Source organism: Manis javanica, chromosome 16 (assembly GCF_040802235.1).
Source record: "Manis javanica isolate MJ-LG chromosome 16, MJ_LKY, whole genome shotgun sequence".
Classification (NCBI taxonomy): Eukaryota; Metazoa; Chordata; class Mammalia; order Pholidota; family Manidae; genus Manis; species Manis javanica.
Window position 1 is genome coordinate 20,397,757 of NC_133171.1, and position 19,702 is coordinate 20,417,458.

At 42.0% G+C, this 19,702-nt stretch overlaps 1 protein-coding gene across 9 annotated transcripts in view; it reads right to left on the reverse strand.

Annotated features, from left to right (window-relative positions):
- The window catches only part of CARMIL1 (capping protein regulator and myosin 1 linker 1), a 330,496-nt gene that overhangs the window by 117,011 nt on the left and 193,783 nt on the right, over positions 1-19,702 (reverse strand). For all 9 annotated transcript variants that reach the window (XM_073224193.1, XM_073224192.1, XM_073224191.1 and 6 more), the window contains one exon: positions 3,772-3,858. In XM_073224193.1, coding sequence (XP_073080294.1) covers positions 3,772-3,858 — 87 coding nt within the window. The remainder of the gene's footprint in view (positions 1-3,771; positions 3,859-19,702) is intronic.

Genomic DNA, 19,702 nt, shown 5'->3' on the forward strand with positions numbered 1-19,702 from the left:
GTGACTATAATTAATAATATGATATTGAATATTTGAAAGATGCTAAAAGTAAATCTTAGAAGTTCTCATCACAAGAAAAAAAACATCACTAACTATGTATGTTGATGGGATGTTAACTAGCCTTGTGTCACTGCACAATATATACAAATATTGAATCATGTTGTACACGTAAAGCCAGGATATTGTATGTGAATTACATCTCAATAAAAATTAATATAAAAATGAATTAGACCTATGGAGCACATGACAAATGATTAATACTTAGAATATGTAGAAAATTCATATAGATTAAGAAAGATTAACATTGAAAATAAGGAAAGAACAAAGGATGGCAACTAGCAATTGCCTCAAAAAAAATACAAATTACGAAGGAATATCATGTAGCCACTAAAAGTGATCATGTGTTTACCAACATAAACAATCACAATATACTATGTGGGAGGAAAAGTTTATAAAAAGGTAAGCACTGTATAATCCATTTAATCCATATATGCATGTGTGTGTATATGGGTATATGTATATGTGTGTGTGTATTTATGCATTTATTTATACCTGTATATAATTATGCATTTATATACATGTGTGTATATGTATATGTGCAGGTGCGCACGCACACACACACACACACACACACACACACACACACACATATACCATGTAAACAGAAAACAGTATGAAAGGATGGGCACCAAATTGTCAACAGTGACTGTTTTGTAATGGTATGTATGGTACTGGCATTACAAGTAATTTTTGCTTTCTTATTTGTACTTTTCTGTCTCTTCTAGATCTTTACCATAAAAATGTATACACTGATAATCATCAGAAAAAGGTTTTTATAAAACTGACTTGCTGAGGTGAAACAGTGATAACATAAAGGGACTACCCTTGCCTAAAAGATCTTAGATGGCTTCAGACACCAAGACAGAAAACCCTGACTCCTGGGGAAATTTTTCCCTTTGGTAGGTTTCTTTTATGCCTTAATCTTAAATATGTGAATACAAATGTGTGCACATAAAATCATGGGACTTAGGGAACATACCCCAACTTCAAATCACTCTCAATGTAACTGTATGGTCAGAATAAAGTATGATTGGATGGACATAAGATCACTGAGGGCCCTCTTAGCATCACCCCCTCAGCCATGACACATTCAGAGAGAACTTGCAAGGCAACAGGCACACAACAATGACTGAGGCAAAGCCCGTACTGTCCAGAAAAATCTCCAGCTGAAATGCAATCAAAGCATATTAGGAAACACACTAAAAGAGAGGAATACACAAAGTACTGTGAAACAGAGAAAGGAACCTTTTGTTCTGCAGGGTGTGGGAAGAGAAGGCTGCCAGAGAGAAAGTGAGAGAGAAGCTGAATCTTACAGAATGAGCAGTAATTCACCTGACTTGTGGATGGGACACTGAGGCTATCCCAGGCCAAAATAAAAGCACACAGAAACCATGAAAGCACAAGGTCATGAAGATGATGATGATGTGGTGGTGGTGGTGGTGACGGAGGTGGTGGTGGAGGTAGTGGAGGTGCTGGTGGTGGTGACGGAGGTGGTAGTGGTGAAGGTGGTGGAGGTGGTGAAGGTGGTGGAGGTGGTGATGGAGGTGGTGATGGAGGTGGTGAAGGTGGTGGAGGTGGTGATGGAGGTGGTGGAGGTAGTGGTGGTGGTGCTGGTGGTGGTGATGATGGTGATGAAGATGGTGGTGGTGATGGTGGTGCTGGTGGCATGGCCCTCGTGCCCAAAAAAGTGCACTGTATTTACATTAACCCATTTCATCATACCACCTCTGATGAAGTAGATACTCGTATTTCCATCCTATAAATGAGGTAACTGAGGAACCAGGATATTGTAAAAAAGTTCCAGGACTCAGGACTCAACCCAAGTCAGTCTGCTTGAGAACTGACACTATTAATCACTACACACACTGCCCTCAAAAGACAGTGATATATTTAAGAAATGGCAAGGTATTTAATTCAAGAAACTTTGGTTAAACACCCACAATAGTCCAGACACTGAGACTGAGGGAGGGGCTGGAAACAGGGAGAAGAGACGAGTACAGGTCTCAGGGAGATGCCCATTCTAGTAGTGAAGACACAATACTTACACAGTAGTAATAGATATGTGATCTAGAATAACACAAAGGAAAGAATAGTTGATTCTGTTGAAGTGTCTTAGAAGAGATGATAAGAGAGAAACTTCTACAAAATAAACTGAATTTCTGCAAGAATATTTGGGGATGTGTGAGGTAAGAGAAAATATATATATTGGTCTCTGCCCCAGGACTTCCCTGGTTCCTGACCCTGGACTCCTAAAATCCTTGTAATTTCCTAAGTAGCAAGGGCACCAGGAGCCTCTTTCGGTGTAATGAGGTGGCACTGGGCAGCTCTTAGATGGAGGCTGGTCAACTGAAAGATGAAACCTATGATGAGAAGCTTGGAATTTTCAGCCTTCTCCCCACCTCCAAATCCTCCAGAGAGGGGAGAGGTGCCAGAGACGGGGTTAATCATTAGAGAAGGGTTGATAACTGATCAAACCTAAATGAGGAAGCCTCCAATAGGACAGGCATGGGAGAGCTTCCAGGCTGGCAGACACATCCACACTGGTCGCATGGGACACCTCAACTCCACAGGGACAGCAGTTCCCGTGCCTGGGACCCACCCCTAGATCTCACCCTCACCTATCGCGTCATCTGGCTGTTCATCTGTATCCTTTCATATCCCTTGATAAAGCGGTCAATGTAAGTGTTTCTCTGGGTTCTGTGAGCCACTGTTGCAAATGAAGCCCAAGGCAGAGGGCTTTGGGACCTCCAATAACCTGGGCTTGCAGCTCGCATCTAAAGCGCTGGTATTGAGGGGGCAGTCCCAGAGCACGGAGCCCTTAACGTGTGGGATCGGGCACTATCTCCAAGCAGCGAGCATCGGAACTGCGTCGAGTTACAGGAACCCAGCTGATGTCAGAACTGCTTGGTGTGGAGAAAAACCTCCACACATGTGGTGACCAGAAAAGGCAGAAGAGGACGGAGCGCTCCGTGTGAGTGGTAAAGAAGACACACAGGAAAGAGAAGCAGGGCAGGAAGGGGAGAACGAGGCTTTCCTTGCACAGGATGAGAGAACGGCTTCTCAGCAGACCACGAAGCATGTGCAGAGGCATGACGCACGCAGAGGCATTTCCAGTATTATTCTGAGGTTGCTGATGTGGTGAAATAATAATGGAATCAACAGGCTTTGATGGGCAACTGGATAAACGAGAGGAGGATGAGTGGGACCAGGAAAGAATCTGGGGAAGGAAAGGAAATTTCCAGAGCAGCAAATAATGGGGTAGAGACAGCGGCGACTGGGTGGTTAGGCCCAGTTTTCTGTAGAGCAGACAGTCCATCCGAAATATGGGAACCAGGGGGTGGGAACAGACATGGGGAAGGGGACCTGCAATGCTTTACACGAAGGATGAAGGAAGAGAAACACACCCAGCTGCCTCTGGGAATGTGAGGAATGAGGCCGGGGGCAGCCAGGTGAGCATTCCCTGACTTGAAGTTCAAAAGTTAAAGACTGTATGTGTATTTCAAAAAATTTTCTCTACTCTGAAAGCATTTTACTTCAGGCAACCAGAATTCCAATTACATAATTTCTTTATCTTAACACTGCCAAGATACCATAATACATGTATTTTAAAATGCAGATACATAACTGAGTAATACCTCGTAACTATTTAAGGTAGCATTGTGCAGCAAAAACACCATAGACATAAAGTTAAGTAAATAAGATATACTGTACCTTTAGGTGACAGTGAGGTTTTAGATAAATTTAAATGCTTTAATCCTTTTGGGAGTTTGGCAAATTGAATACTTAAAGAGGATACACCTAAGAGAGGAAAAAAAGAGATTATTAGAATTTTCAAGTTCCCAAAACTGCATGTTTCACAATGCCTGAAAATTAACTTAAATTTGACTCCAATTTAAGTGATTACTTTTTCTTTCTAATGTCAAACCTTATTTTCTAATCATCTACCATCACGTGTCCTTTCCTTTCTGTCCTACCTATAGGGTAGGAGAAAAGGAAGATTGCTTAATTAAACATCATTATCCGTTAGAGAGGTTTTCACTTGGGCCAAGTGTGAGCCTCTCCTAACAGCCCTATTTCAAATGCAAACACTCTCAGGAAGAGGGATACAATTGTCCTTCCCTCTCCTTTTCAACTGTGTCTTAATGAGCTGCTCGGTCTTCTGGGTGAGCAGATACATGCGATTTAATTATTGTTAAGAAAAACAGCATGACATCAACTAGTCAGACAAACAGCTTCACTTTTAGCAGACAGATTCCAATACTTCATTAGCTAGTGGGCTAAAAACTTCGGACAAAGCATTAGAGCGTGTTTTTACTTCTCAAAGGTAGGTTATGTGACTTGAAATAACTCTCAAGTATTAAAATCAGGTATGTCTACTTTTAATGGCCAGAATGGAAGACTATGAATACCGGCTCACTCATCCAAGAGTGCTAGGAATGTGCACCGCTTTCTGCGAGGTAAGAAACAATAAATGAATATACACCTTCCTACAGGTTCTTCAACCAACCTCCTGCTGCCTGGGAGTCATCACCTGCCCGGGGGCATGTTTTTGGGAGGGCTCCTAAAACAGGATTAACCACATGGCCCCCTAGACTGCCTGTCAAACTCCAGGCACTGATAAGGAACTACTGTGCTGGTTGCTGCTCTTTTATAACCCCCAAAACCTCTACAAATTTTATCAAAGATTATCAAGAAATAACTACTGTAGAAATAACAAAAAGGCACACAACTTGACTAAGCTTCTAGATGGGTGTTTTCCCAGGATGCTGCGTATTCTGGGAGCCCCTGCCTATCTCTCCACGGCATTTCCCAAGTTTGACAATCACTGGGTTAAATAATGCGAAACAGGTTTTTTATCTGAATATGCTAATCCATATTACTAATTGCAAAGAGGAGGCAGTCCTGATATTTCGCTGATAAATTCTTGTAAAAGAATGAATAACTACCAAGTTAATGGCGGGAGAGGAAAAAGATGAAGCAATCTGTAAAACTTAATTAATCCAAAAGGCAAAAAAGGTGAGATGAGAAAGGAACCAAGGGAAAAGACAAACCAGATTACACACACACCATCACACAAATTAATGATTACATTAAGTATAACTGTGCTAAACACTCACAAACTAAAAGTTAAAGGTGGATCGTCTAAACAAAAATACCAGGTGTTTTTAAGAGACACACTTAGAAATTTATGTGTTCAGAAGTAAACCTAAAAGCATGGAAAAAGATACACACTGCAAGCTTTAACAAAAAAAAATGGCGCTTCTGTAATCATATAAACAAGTTAGATTTTAAAAAGCATGAGTAGAAATAAGAGACATTTCATTAAGGAAAATGTAGTTATGCTAAATCTGTATGTTCTGAATAACACAGTCTCAAAATACAAGAACTAAATTTAATGATAACAAAAAGAAAATATATGTACTATTATACACATATATGCAAACACAATAGTGCTAGATTTTTAAACATGTCTCTCAGTAGATGATAAAATGGACAAAAAAAAGATTATGGAAACATATGGAAAATACCAAGAGCACAATGAAAAAAGATCTATTTGGTATATTTAAAACACTGTACCTAATAAGTGCAGAATATATTTCTTCAAAGTACACACAGAGCATTTGCCAAAAGTGGTAAATGTTCTCATATACTGTCTCAACAAATAATACAGAGCCTGTTCCTTAACTGCTGTGAAATCACACAGAGCATATTCTCTATTAGTTTCTAGCATCCCTTTATTATTTTCTAACTGCTACCACTGTGGAATTAAGATAGAAATTATAATAAAAAGACAATTAGAAAATCCCCAAATAACTAGAACTTAAGCAATGTATTTCTATGTAACAAATGAGTCCATGAAAAAAAAAAACACAATGAAAAAATATTTTCATTTACTGTATGAATATTTTGGGGAACCAATGAGAGCCATGTTTAGAGTGAAAGCTGTAGTCGTCTATATGTAATTAAGAAGAGAAGCTAGAAGTGAATTATCTAAGTATCCATCTCAAGATGTTTGAAAGAAAAAACAGCAAATTAATCCCCACTTGTAAGTCCAGGGAAAGGAAATCCCAGGGCAAAATACCTCTAAAAACCAAAAAATCAGTCAAAGGGAGAAATAAAGTTTAAAATCCATTTATTGCTCACAAACTGCAGTCAGGGGCCATCTCTCTCTCCTGCTCCAGCAGAAGCAAAACCAGCACCCCCCCCCCCCGCCCCCAACCATCCCCTCTAAGGTACAGATAAGCCCTCCTTGCCCAGGTAATTACCCATTGATACGGAGATGAACTTCTCTCCACCCCTGAGGAATGATGCAAATGCACTAAAGCCATACTTATTTCTACCTCGGAACGCCTGATATGCAGATACACTAAAGCCAGGCAAGATATTCTGGAAATGTTACAATTTTACCCACAGGCCACCCCTCCAGAAATCTCACCTTACAATTTACTTGTTCCCCCTCTTCCGACCAATCTAGTAACATACAATAGCAACAGCAATAAAATCTTGATAATCCTCAAGCCAGATGATTCAGCCCATGCAGATGCAGTAAATATACTTTACAGCACAATCTCTCACTAAGCACAAAATATGTTTCTACACTTGTTTATTCATTCCTAACAACCATGCTAGATTGCTCACAAAACTTTTACCAGACATTAGACAAAGTCAAGTCTCTCTTTAAGCACTTTTTTTCTTGACAACAGCAACACAATCATGATAATTCTCAAGCCAGAGGATTCAGCTAGGTTCAAAGTCCCACGCAGATTAAGTCCAAAGCTCGTCCATTCCAGCCATCACGCGGCAGCTGCAGCACGGGGTGCATCCAGGGCACAAGGACTGTAGAAGCAAATAACCGTGATTGTGGGGGGCCACTTTGCTGCTATTCCAGGAATGCACAGGAGGCCAGCTTCCAGGCCTTTTCCCCAAGGTGCCAGAAGAGCCAGCCATCACTGATCCATGTGTTGAAATGTCCAGGACCATGTTCATTTTATTCCTAATTGCTGCACCCATCCTTACAACGCATGTCCAATAAAGTGGGTGCCTTGATTGCTCTCAATCACCAGTGACCGGCCATAGGCTGCCCCTCTCTTGGTGGTTTGCTGATCTGCACAATGAGCAGGGCACTCCTTCCGGGCTCAGCTGACTTCTTCAAAGGTCAATGGCAGGCCCCTTTGATGGGCTACAGCCCACACTGTCTTTTGCCCCACCTGCAACAACACTAATGTAGCCATTGGGCCATATCAAGGGCAGACTTTCCTTCTGGCCAGTGCACCAGGGCCAATGCCTCTGCTTCATTATTCCCTGGGGATGCCAAAGGCAAACGGCCGGTCCCATGATGTACGGTAGGTGTCTGTCCCGGCAGTGGGCTCCGGAGCCAGCAGGGCGTGGCACACAGCAGCCAGTCGCTTCTCTATCAAGGTGACCCAGACCTCTGCTCCTTTCCATAGTTGTGCCCAGGCTCCAGCTGGCAGCTGAAGCAGCAGCAGCCTTAGGCTCAGGCCTCGGGCCGGGGTCGGCACGGCCAGCAGCGGTGGCGGTGCCTCCACGACCACACGAGTGTAGACGCACGTCCCTCAGCGTGAGCGCTGCTTCTCCCCATCATCTCTAGGGGCGGCCCTCCCAAAGGTCACACCCATTATGGCAGATTTTGGGTTCAGAGGAATCCTGCCAACTGTGCCAGATGAAGTCCGGGAAAAATAAATCCCGGGGCAAAATACGTCTTTAAACCAAAATCAGTCAAAGGGAGAAATAAAATGTAAAACCCGTTTATTGCTCACAAACTGCAGTCCGGGCCCTTCTCCCCTTCCTGCTCCAGCAGAAGCAAAACTGGCCCCTCCCCTCCCCTCCCCTCTCAGGTACAGATACGCCCTCCTTGCCCAGGTCATTACCCACTGACAGGGAGATGAAGTTCTCCCCACCCCTGAGGAATGATACACATGCACTAAAGCCACACTTCTTTCCACCTCTGAACGTCTACTGATATGCGGATATACTAACGCCAGGCGCGATATTCTGGAAATGTTACAGTTTTACCCATACCATTCTATCCCCATAAACAAAAAGAAATAACAACGGAAGAAATCAAACAAATAGAAAGCAGCCATAAAGTAAGTAAACTTAACAAAATTTACTGTTCAATAAACTAATAACATTAATAAACCCCAAGACCAGTTTTAAAAAAAAAAGGAAAGAAAAGGATCAAATAATCAAAATCAGAAATGAAAAGAAAACACTAATAGGAATCCTACAGAGATTGCAAATGTTACTGAAGACTGTAAAAATCTCAAGATCAAAAAATGTATCATTTCAAAAGAAATGGAGAAATTTTTTGAGAGAAATATAACTTCCCAAAACTTAAATAGATAACCTCAATAGACCTCTAATCTACTCCAAAAAATTAATCCATTATTAAAAACTGCCTCATAGACAAAAGAAAATGAAGCCAAATACAAGAGTATATACTATATAATTCTGTATATTTGAAATTCAAGAATAAACAAAGCCAATCTATCATGACAGAAGTCAAAATAGCTACTTTCCCCAGATGCTGGAGAACAGATGACAGCAGAACACTACAGAAGCTTGTGGAATGTTCATAACATTCTCTTTCTTGATCTTGGTAGTGGGTTCATGAGAGCGTTCACTTTGTAAAAATTCATTATGATATAAACATAGGGTTTGTGGACTTTTCTGTATGTACATTTGTGGGTAAAATCGTATTATTTCCAGAATATCTCACCTGGCTTTGGTGCATTTGCATATCAATAGGGGTTCCTCAGGGGTGGAGAGCTGTTCATCTCTGTATCAGTGCGTAATTACCTGGGCAACCCAGGACTTATCTGAACCTGAGAGGTTAAGGCGAGGGCTGAGTGGCTTCCGCTGGAGCAGGAGAGAGAAACGGCCCCAGTCTGCAGTTTGTAAGCAATAAATGTTTAAACTTTATTTCTCCCTTCGACTGATTTTGGTTTTAGAGGTATTTTGCCCCAGGATTTCCTTTCCCTGGACTTTCAATGTTATACTTCTATAAAATAATTTACTGAAAAATTAGGTATGGAAGATAGCAGAGGAGAGAAGCTGAAGGACCATGGTTATGACCATGACCTTTTAGATACAACACCAAAGACACAATCCATTAAAGAAAGAATTGATAAGCAGGACTTCATTAAAATTTAAAAAGTTCTGCTCTGCAGAAGATGTCAAGACAAAAGACAAGCCACGGACTGGGAGGAAATGTTTTCAAGACATATCTGATAAAGGACTGTAATTCAAAATATACAGGAAACTCTTAAAGTTCAACAATAAGAAAACAACCCAATTAAAAATGGGGCAAAGACCTTAACAAACACCTCACCAAAGATACACAGATGGCAAATAAGCACATGAAAAGATGACCCACCTCAAATATCATCACGGAAATGCAAATTAAAACAACGAGATACCACTACACACCTATTAGAATAGTCAAATTCTGGAAAACTGACAATCAAATGCGGGCCAAGATGTGGAGCAACAGGGATTCTCATTAATTGCTTGTGGGAATGCGAAATGGTTGCAGCCACTTTGGAAGAAAGTGCAGTGGTTTCTTCCAAGATTAAACATACTCTTACCATATGATCCAGTCACATTCCTTGGTAGTTATGATTGAATAAGTCATAGGAAGTACATTATGTGGTTATTCATTCATATGACCAAATATATATTTCCCAAGTATATTTGGTCTTCATCCACAGTTCTGAAAACACTGCAGTCTTAAAGCGAAATGGGTGACTTGTTATGCTAATGAGAGACTTTTGCACCCCACCGAAGGGCAGCGGCTAGGTTGGATCAGCCAACGGCCAATAATTTAGCCAATCATGACTATGCAATGAAATCTTCGTAAAAAATCTCTGAGAAGAGGTTTTTGATCTCTCTCTGCTCTGCTTGATTGGATCGTGCTTCTCTGTCAGAGAGAGCTTCTACGCTTGGGGAACCAGAACTCCTCCACATGCCACCGGGCCAGGCCCCAAGCCCCACGAGGACAGACGCTCCTTTATCTGGGACCTTGCCCTGTGTCTCTCTTCATCTGGCTGTTAACTTGTATCCTTTATTAAACTGGTAAAGGAAGTGTTTTCCTGAGTTCTGTGAGCCGCTCTAGCAAATTAATCGAACCTAAGGGGGAGGTCGTGGGAACCTCCAACCTGTAGCCAGTAGGTCGAAAGCACAAGTAACTGCCTGGGGCTTGCAACCTGGCATCTGGAGTGGGGCGTGGAGGGTAGACTTGTAGGATGGAGTCCTTAACCTGGGAATCTGGTGCTGTCTCCAGACAGACAGCACCAGAATTGAGTTCTCCAACACCCTGCTGGTGTTTGAGAATTGCTTGGTGTAAGTATGTGTGGGAAGATCCCCTCCCACATAGTTACACACGGAATCAGGTCCAGGAGCCCAGAGTTACACTACTATTACTGCTGTGTCTTATCATTATACATACATGTAAAAAAAGACACCACAGCATTTGGTGTTGGAGGAGAGGGAATAACAGTAGTTAACCACAGGAGCAGAAAACTATATGAAATTCTGGGAAAGGAAAAACAATGGACACAGTAGAAAGAGATCAGTGATTTTCAAGAGTTGGGATTGTGGGCGGGGAGTAGGGATGAATAGGCAGAACACAGAGGACTTTTTGGGCACTGAAAACATTCTGTTAGGCAGGAAAATAGACATGAGTGGGGTAGAGAGAGAATAAGGTCAGTACAGCCCCCTAGAAAGGACTCAGAGTTAACCAGTTAAAACTAGAAAGTCAGAGAAGACTCAGAGTCAATCAGTTAAAGCTCAAAAGGTCAGGAGCAACTTGGCCCTGAATGTTTGAATACTCCCCAGATAAAGAAAAGCATCTGAGCACAGCCCATGTCTTCCCTGTGTCAGTTGGATCATGCCATTGTGAGATTTACTTCAGCCTGCCAAAAGGCCAGGTTCAGGAAGATTCCATCTGAAAGCTAAAACTGCATTTTAAAATCCAAGAAGTTGGGGGGTGGAGCCAAGATGGCGGCGTGAGTAGAGCAGTGGAAATCTCCTCCCAAAAACACATAGAGCTATGAAAATATAACAAAGAAAAATCTTCCTAAAATAGAGACCACAGGACACAGGACAACATCCAGACCACATCCACACCTGCAAGAACCCAGCGCCTTGTGAAGGGGGTAAGATACAAGCCCCAGCCCGGCGGGACCCGAGCGCCCCTCCCCCCGGCTCCCGGCGGGTGGAGAGAAACCGGAGCGGTTTTTTTTTTTTTTTTTTTGGCGAGCGCTTTTTGGAAGCCTTAGAGGGACGGGCCCCCGTTGCTGGGGAGGCAGGGTGGCAGGACCGGTGAGGAGGGGCCTGGGAACGGCGCAGGAGGACAAAGAATATCCCGCGTTTCTCCCTGCGAGACCTGGGGGCGGGTGCCTGAGACCGGTGCCTGAGGACGGAGGAGGTCGCGCGTTTTTCCCCTTTTTTTTTTTTTTTTCTCTTTTTGGCGAGCGCTTTTTGGAAGCCTTGAAGGGACGGGGACCCCAGTGCTAGGGAGGCACGGTGGCGGGACTGGTGAGCGGGTGGCTGGGACCGGCGCCTGAGGACAAAGAATATCCCCCGTTTTTCCCTGCGGGACCGGTGGGCGGGTGCCTGAGACCGGCACTTGAGAACAGAGGAAATCGCGCGTTTTTCCCCTTTTTTTTTTCTCTTTTCTGTGAGTGCTTTTTGGAAGCCTAAAAGGGACAGGGACCCCGGTGCTAGGGAGGCAGGGCGGCGGGACTGGTGAGCGGGTGCCTGGGACCGGCACCTGAGGACAAAGAATATCCCGCATTTTTCCCTGTGGGACCGGTGGGTGGGTGCCTGAGACCAGCACCTGAGGACGGAAGAAATCGCGCGTTTTTCCCCTTTTTTTTCCTCTCTTTTTGCCGAGTGCTTTTTGGAAGCCTTGAAGGGACAGGGACCCCGGTGCTAGGGAGGCAGGGCGGCGGGACTGGTGAGCGGGTGCGTGGGACCAGTGCCTGAGGACAAAGAATATTGAGCGTTCCTTCCCTGAGGGACCGGTGGGTGGGTGCTTTTTGGAAGCCTTGAAAGGACAGGGACCCTGGTGCTAGGGAGACAGGACAGCAGGACCAGTGAGCGGGTGCCTGGGACCGGCACCTGAGGACAAAAAAAAAAAAAAAAAAAAATCGCTTGTTTTTCCCCTTTTTTTCCTTTTTTTTTTCTCTTTCTTTCTGTTCCCTCTCTCATTGTTGCTGCTGTTGTTTTGGTTTGGAGAGTGCTTTTTGGAAATCTTAAAGGGGCAGGACAGGTCACTTAGACCAGAAGCAGGGAATCTGGGGATCTCTGGGCACTCTAACCCCCTGGGCAGCAGGGAGCACAGAGGCCCCTTACGGAGATAAATAGTCTCCTGGCTGCTCCCCCTCCAACGGGGCTCCACCATTTTGGAGGAACAGCCCCAGCCAGGCCAAGCCCACAGCAACAGCGGAGATAAACCCCAAAGCAACTGGGCAGGAAGCAGAAGCCCTGTCTGCGCGCAGCTGCCCAGCACAAGCCACTAGAGGTCGCTATTCTCCCAGGAAAAGGCTACAAACCAACAAGAAGGGAAGCTCTTCCAGCGGTCACTTGTACCAGCTCTGCAAACTATCTCTATCACCATGAAAAGGCAAAACTACAGGCAGACAAAGATCACAGAGACAACACCTGAGAAGGAAACAGACCTAACTAGTCTTCCTGAAAAAGAATTCAAAATAAAAATCATGAACATGCTGACAGAGATGCAGAGAAAAATGCAAGAGCAATGGGATGAGATGCAGAGAAAAATGCAAGAGCAGTGGGATGAGATGCAGAGAAAAATGCAAGAGCAGTGGGATGAAGTCCGGAAGGAGATCACAGATGTCAGGAAAGAGATCACAGAAGTGAAACAATCCCTGGAAGGATTTATAAGCAGAATGGATAAGATGCAAGAGGCCATTGAAGGAATAGAAGCCAGAGAACAGGAACGTATAGAAGCTGACATAGAGAGAGATAAAAGGATCTCCAGGAATGAAACAACACTAAGAGAAATATGTGACCAATACAAAAGGAAAAACATTCGTATTATAGGGATACCAGAAGAGGAAGAAAGAGGAAAAGGGATAGAAAGTGTCTTTGAAGAAATAATTGCTGAAAACTTCCCCAAACTGGGGGAGGAAATAATCGAACAGACCATGGAATTATACAGAACCCCCAACAGAAAGGATCCAAGGAGGACAACACCAAGACACATAATAATTAAAATGGCAAGGATCAAGGACAAGGAAAGAGTTTTAAAGGCAGCTAGAGAGAAAAAGGTCACCTATAAAGGAAAACCAATCAGACTAACATCAGACTTCTCAACAGAAACCCTACAGGCCAGAAGAGAATGGCATGATATACTTAATGCAATGAAACAGAAGGGCCTTGAACCAAGGATACTGTATCCAGCACGACTATCATTTAAATATGATGGTGGGATCAAACAATTCCCAGACAAGCAAAAGCTGAGGGAATTTGCTTCCCACAAACCACCTCTACAGGGCATCCTACAGGGACTGCTCTAGATGGGAGCACCCCTAAAAAGAGCACAGAACAAAACACACAACATATGAAGAATGGAGGAGGAGGAATAAGAAGGGAGAGAAGAAAAGACTCTCCAGACAGTGTATATAACAGCTCAATAAGCGAGCTAAGTTAGGCAGTAAGATACTAAAGAAGCTAACCTTGAACCTTTGGTAACCATGAATCTAAAGCCTGCAATGGCAATAAGTACATATCTTTCAATAGTCACCCTAAATGTAAATGGACTTAATGCACCAATCAAAAGACATAGAGTAATAGAATGGATAAAAAAGCAAGACCCATCTATATGCTGCTTACAAGAAACTCACCTTAAACCCAAAGATAAGCATAGACTAAAAGTCAAGGGATGGAAAAACATATTTCAGGCAAACAACAGTGAGAAGAAAGCAGGGGTTGCAGTACTAATATCAGACAAAATAGACTTCAAAACAAAGAAAGTAACAAGAGATAAAGAAGGCCACTACATAATGATAAAGGGCTTAGTCCAACAAGAGGATATAACCATTCTAAATATATATGCACCCAATACAGGAGCACCAGCATATGTGAAGCAAATACTAACAGAACTAAAGAGGGAAATAGACTGCAATGCATTCATTGTAGGAGACTTCAACACACCACTCACCCCAAAGGATAGATCCACCGGGCAGAAAATAAGTAAAGACACACAGGCACTGAACAACACACTAGAACAGATGGACCTAATAGACATCTATAGAACTTTACATCCAAAAGCAACAGGATATACATTCTTCTCAAGTGCACATGGAACATTCTCCAGAATAGACCACATACTAGCTCACAAAAAGAGCCTCAGTAAATTCCACAATATTGAAATTCTACCAACCAATTTTTCAGACCACAAAGGTATGAAAGTAGAAATAAATTCTACAAAGAAAACAAAAAGGCTCACAAACACATGGAGGCTTAACAACATGCTACTAAATAATCAATGGATCAATGAACAAATCAAAATAGAGATCAAGGAATATATAGAAACAAATGACAACAACAACACTAAGCCCCAACTTCTGTGGGATGCAGCGAAAGCAGTCTTAAGAGGAAAGTATATAGCAATCCAGGCACACTTGAAGAAGGAAGAACAATCCCAAATGAATAGTCTAACATCACAACTATTAAAACTGGAAAAAGAAGAACAAATGAGGCCTAAAGTCAGCAGAAGGAGGGACATAATAAAGATCAGAGAAGAAATAAACAAAATTGAGAAGAATAAAACAATAGCAAAAATCAACAAAACCAAGAGCTGGTTCTTTGAGAAAATAAACAAAATAGATAAGCCTCTAGCCCAACTAATTAAGAGAAAAAGAGAGTCAACACAAATCAACATAATCAGAAATGAGAATGGAAAAATCACGACAGACTCCACAGAAATACAAAGAATTATTAAAGACTACTATGAAAACCTATATGCCAACAAGCTGGAAAACCTAGAAGAAATGGACAACTTCCTAGAAAAATACAACCTTCCAAGACTGACCAAGGAAGAAACACAAAAGTTAAACAAACCAATTACAAGCAAAGAAATTGAAACAGTAATCAAAAAACTACCCAAGAACAAAACCCCGGGGCCGGACGGATTTACCTCGGAATTTTATCAGACACACAGAGAAGACATAATACCCATTCTCCTTAAAGTGTTCCACAAAATAGAAGAAGAGGGAATACTCCCAAACTCATTCTATGAAGCCAACATCACCCTAATACCAAAACCAGGAAAAGACCCCACCAAAAAAGAAAATTACAGACCAATATCCCTGATGAATGTAGATGCAAAAATACTCAATAAAATATTAGCAAACAGAATTCAACAGTATATCAAAAGGATCATACACCATGACCAAGTGGGGTTCATCCCAGGGATGCAAGGATGGTACAACATTCGAAAATCCATCAACATCATCCACCACATCAACAAAAAGAAAGACAAAAACCACATGATCATCTCCATAGATGCTGAAAAAGCATTTGACAAAATTCAACATCCATTCATGATAAAAACTCTCAGCAAAATGGGAATAGAGGGCAAGTACCTCAACATAATAAAGGCCATATATGATAAACCCACAGCCAGCATTATACTGAACAGCGAGAAGCTGAAAGCATTTCCACTGAGATCGGGAACCAGACAGGGATGCCCACTCTCCCCACTGTTATTTAACATAGTACTGGAGGTCCTAGCCACGGCAATCAGACAAAACAAAGAAATACAAGGAATCCAGATTGGTAAAGAAGAAGTTAAACTGTCACTATTTGCAGATGATATGATACTGTACATAAAAAACCCTAAAGACTCCACTCCAAAACTACTAGAACTGATATCGGAATACAGCAAAGTTGCAGGATACAAAATCAACACACAGAAATCTGTAGCTTTCCTATACACTAACAACGAATCAATAGAAAGAGAAATCAGGAAAACAATTCCATTCACCATTGCATCAAAAAGAATAAAATACCTAGGAATAAACCTAACCAAGGAAGTGAAAGACTTATACTCTGAAAACTATGAGTCACTCTTAAGAGAAATTAAAGGGGACACTAATAAATGGAAACTCATCCCATGCTCATGGCTAGGAAGAATTAATATCGTCAAAATGGCCATCCTGCCCAAAGCAATATACAAATTTGATGCAATCCCTCTCAAATTACCAGCAACATTCTTCAATGAATTGGAACAAATAATTCAAAAATTCATATGGAAACACCAAAGACCCCAAATAGCCAAAGCAATCCTGAAAAAGAAGAATAAAGTAGGGGGGATCTCACTCCCCAACTTCAAGCTCTACTACAAAGCCATAGTAATCAAGACAATTTGGTACTGGCACAAGAACAGAGCCACAGACCAGTGGAACAGATTAGAGACCCCAGAAATTAACCCAAACATATATGGTCAATTAATATTTGATAAAGGAGCCATGGACATACAATGGCAAAATGACAGTCTCTTCAACAGATGGTGCTGGCAAAACTGGACAGCTACATGTAGGAGAATGAAACTGGACCATTGTCTAACCCCATATACAAAGGTAAACTCAAAATGGATCAAAGACCTGAATGTAAGTCACGAAACCATTAAACTCTTGGAAAAAAACATAGGCAAAAACCTCTTAGACATAAACATGAGTGATCTCTTCTTGAACATATCTCCCCGGGCAAGGAAAACAACAGCAAAAATGAGCAAGTGGGACTACATTAAGCTGAAAAGCTTCTGTACAGCGAAAGACACCATCAATAGAACAAAAAGGAACCCTACAGTATGGGAGAATATATTTGAAAATGACAGATCTGATAAAGGCTTGACGTCCAGAATATATAAAGAGCTCACACACCTCAACAAACAAAAAACAAATAACCCAATTAAAAAATGGGCAGAGGAACTGAACAGACAGTTCTCCAAAAAAGAAATACAGATGGCCAAGAGACACATGAAAAGATGCTCCACATCGCTAATTATCAGAGAAATGCAAATTAAAACTACAATGAGGTATCACCTCACACCAGTAAGGATAGCTGCCATCCAAAAGACAAACAACAACAAATGTTGGCGAGGCTGTGGAGAAAGGGGAACCCTCCTACACTGCTGGTGGGAATGTAAATTAGTTCAACCATTGTGGAAAGCAGTATGGAGGTGCATCAAAATGCTCAAAACAGACCTACCATTTGACCCAGGAATTCCACTCCTAGGAATTTACCCTAAGAACGCAGCAATCAAGTTTGAGAAAGACAGATGCACCCCTATGTTTATCGCAGCACTATTTACAATAGCCAAGAATTGGAAGCAACCTAAATGTCCATCTGTAGATGAATGGATAAAGAAGATGTGGTACGTATACACAATGGAATACTACTCAGACATAAGAAGTGGAAAAATCCAACCATTTGCAGCAACATGGATGGAGCTGGAGAGTATTATGCTCAGTGAAATAAGCCAAGTGGAGAAAGAGAAATACCAAATGATTTCACTCATCTGAGGAGTATAGGAACAAAGGAAAAACTGAAGGAACAAAACAGCAGCAGAATTACAGAACCCAAAAATGGACTAACAGGTACCAAAGGGAAAGGAACTGGGGAGGATGGGTGGGCAGGGAGGGATAAGGGGGGGGAAGAAGAAGGGGGGTATTAAGATTAGCATGCATGGGGGGGAGGGAGAAAGGGGAGGGTGGGCTGCACAACACAGAGAGGACAAGTAGTGACTCTACCACATTTTGCTAAGCTGATGGACAGTAACCGTAATGTGGTTGTTAGGGGGGACCTGATATAGGGGAGAGCATAGTAAACATAGTATTCTTCAGGTAAGTGTAGATTAAAAATTTAAAAAAAAAAAAGAAAGAAAGAAAGAAAAGGGGGATTACTCCTTAACAGGATAAAACTATTGGTAAATCAAAGATCAACGCATGCTTTAAATATCCTTAATGTTGATCACTTAAAGGGTGTCAGATGATCAGCTATGGAGGTACTCTTTTCTGATAATATTCCTTTCTCTTAATTAAAAAAAAAAAAAAAAAAAAGCAGTTACTGTGTGCTGACCTCCAATGAGTTCTGCACAGTGGTATAGAGGGCATGTCAAAGTGTGGGCAAAGGGTCTGTTTGTTTCTAGGCAGAAGATCAAGGCCTAGCTTGGATACCCAGAAAATGAACTAAGATACGATATGAGGAGGAGCTTCCGGCATCAGCACTCTCTGGAGGACTCGTGCCGGGGGATGATCATCAAAAAGCCTCCACAGGGATCCGGACGATGCTGCGGTTGTGGCTGCATCCAGCCCACCGTCTCCTGGACTTGCCATAAGAAGGAGGAGGGAGATGTCTAGGCTGGCATGTGCATACAGTGAGACAACGAATTTGACTGGATCTGTACTGTTGGAACTCAACCAGGAGCTGGGAGGGGTGCAAGTTGTAGCACTCCAAAATCTCATGACTATAGACTATCTATGGTTAAAAGAACATATGGGATGTGAACAGATCCCAGAAATGGGCTGCTTTAATTTGTCTGATGGTTCAAGTACAGTTCGAAAATATCCATCATATCATAGATAAATTTTCACAAATGCCTAGGGTGCCTAAATGGTTTTCTTGGCTTCACTGGAGATGGCTGGTAATTATAGATTTGCTTTGTTTATGTCACCGTATTCCTATTATGTTAATATGTGTGTGCAAATTAGTTAGTAGTTTAAAACCTGTACATACTTAAAGTACTATACAAGAAGATATGTCAAAGAAATAATCAATCCTCCCAAGTTTCCTTCATATGCTACATCTATAGCTTTTCTTCTTCCTTCCTAATTACAAACCTTAAATAGAATTCGTGCCTCATATCGAATTTACCGAGTATCATAATTCCTCCAGGTGGTAAAGATACCTCGAGACAAGTGCTGGGCATAGAAGCCACAGGGCATAAATCTGCAAAGAAGTAAAAAGCTAACCTTTGCAAACAATATGGCTTCTCTCTCACTTACCAACTTTACATTTCCCTGTATGGCCCCGGAAGATGACTGGTTAGCCAGAGACGGGTAAGATTCCTCAAGGGAGGAACAACCTAAGACAGGCACAGTCGCAGGGGGGCCATCAGGTGAGAATTTGGGGATCAACAGAGGTGAGGCTCAGAACCTCACCCCCCCTGCTTTGAGAGAAATCTTCTGCATCCGTGGATGTCTTGCTGCCCTTGTCTAGCCTGGATTAATACTTAGTCCATAGGCACACACCTGATCATCTGATCATCTACATTTGCCTTCTTACAGCACTAAACTATGTTTTCTACCTTTATCTTGCATCTACCTACCACTTCAGCATTTTATTAAAAATAAAAATAATAATAATAATAGGAGAAATGTGGGATCAACATATAAATCAAGTACAAAAATCAAATGAATATTCATATTTGACCTGATGGTTTATAGGTCATATTGCATGATCAAAACCGAAAGTTTCTGTGATGAATGCCCTTGTACTGTTCACCATGTAAGAATTTATTCACTCTGTAAGAATTCGTTCACCATGTAAGAACTTGTTCGTTATGCTTCAGAAGATTGGAGACTGACGA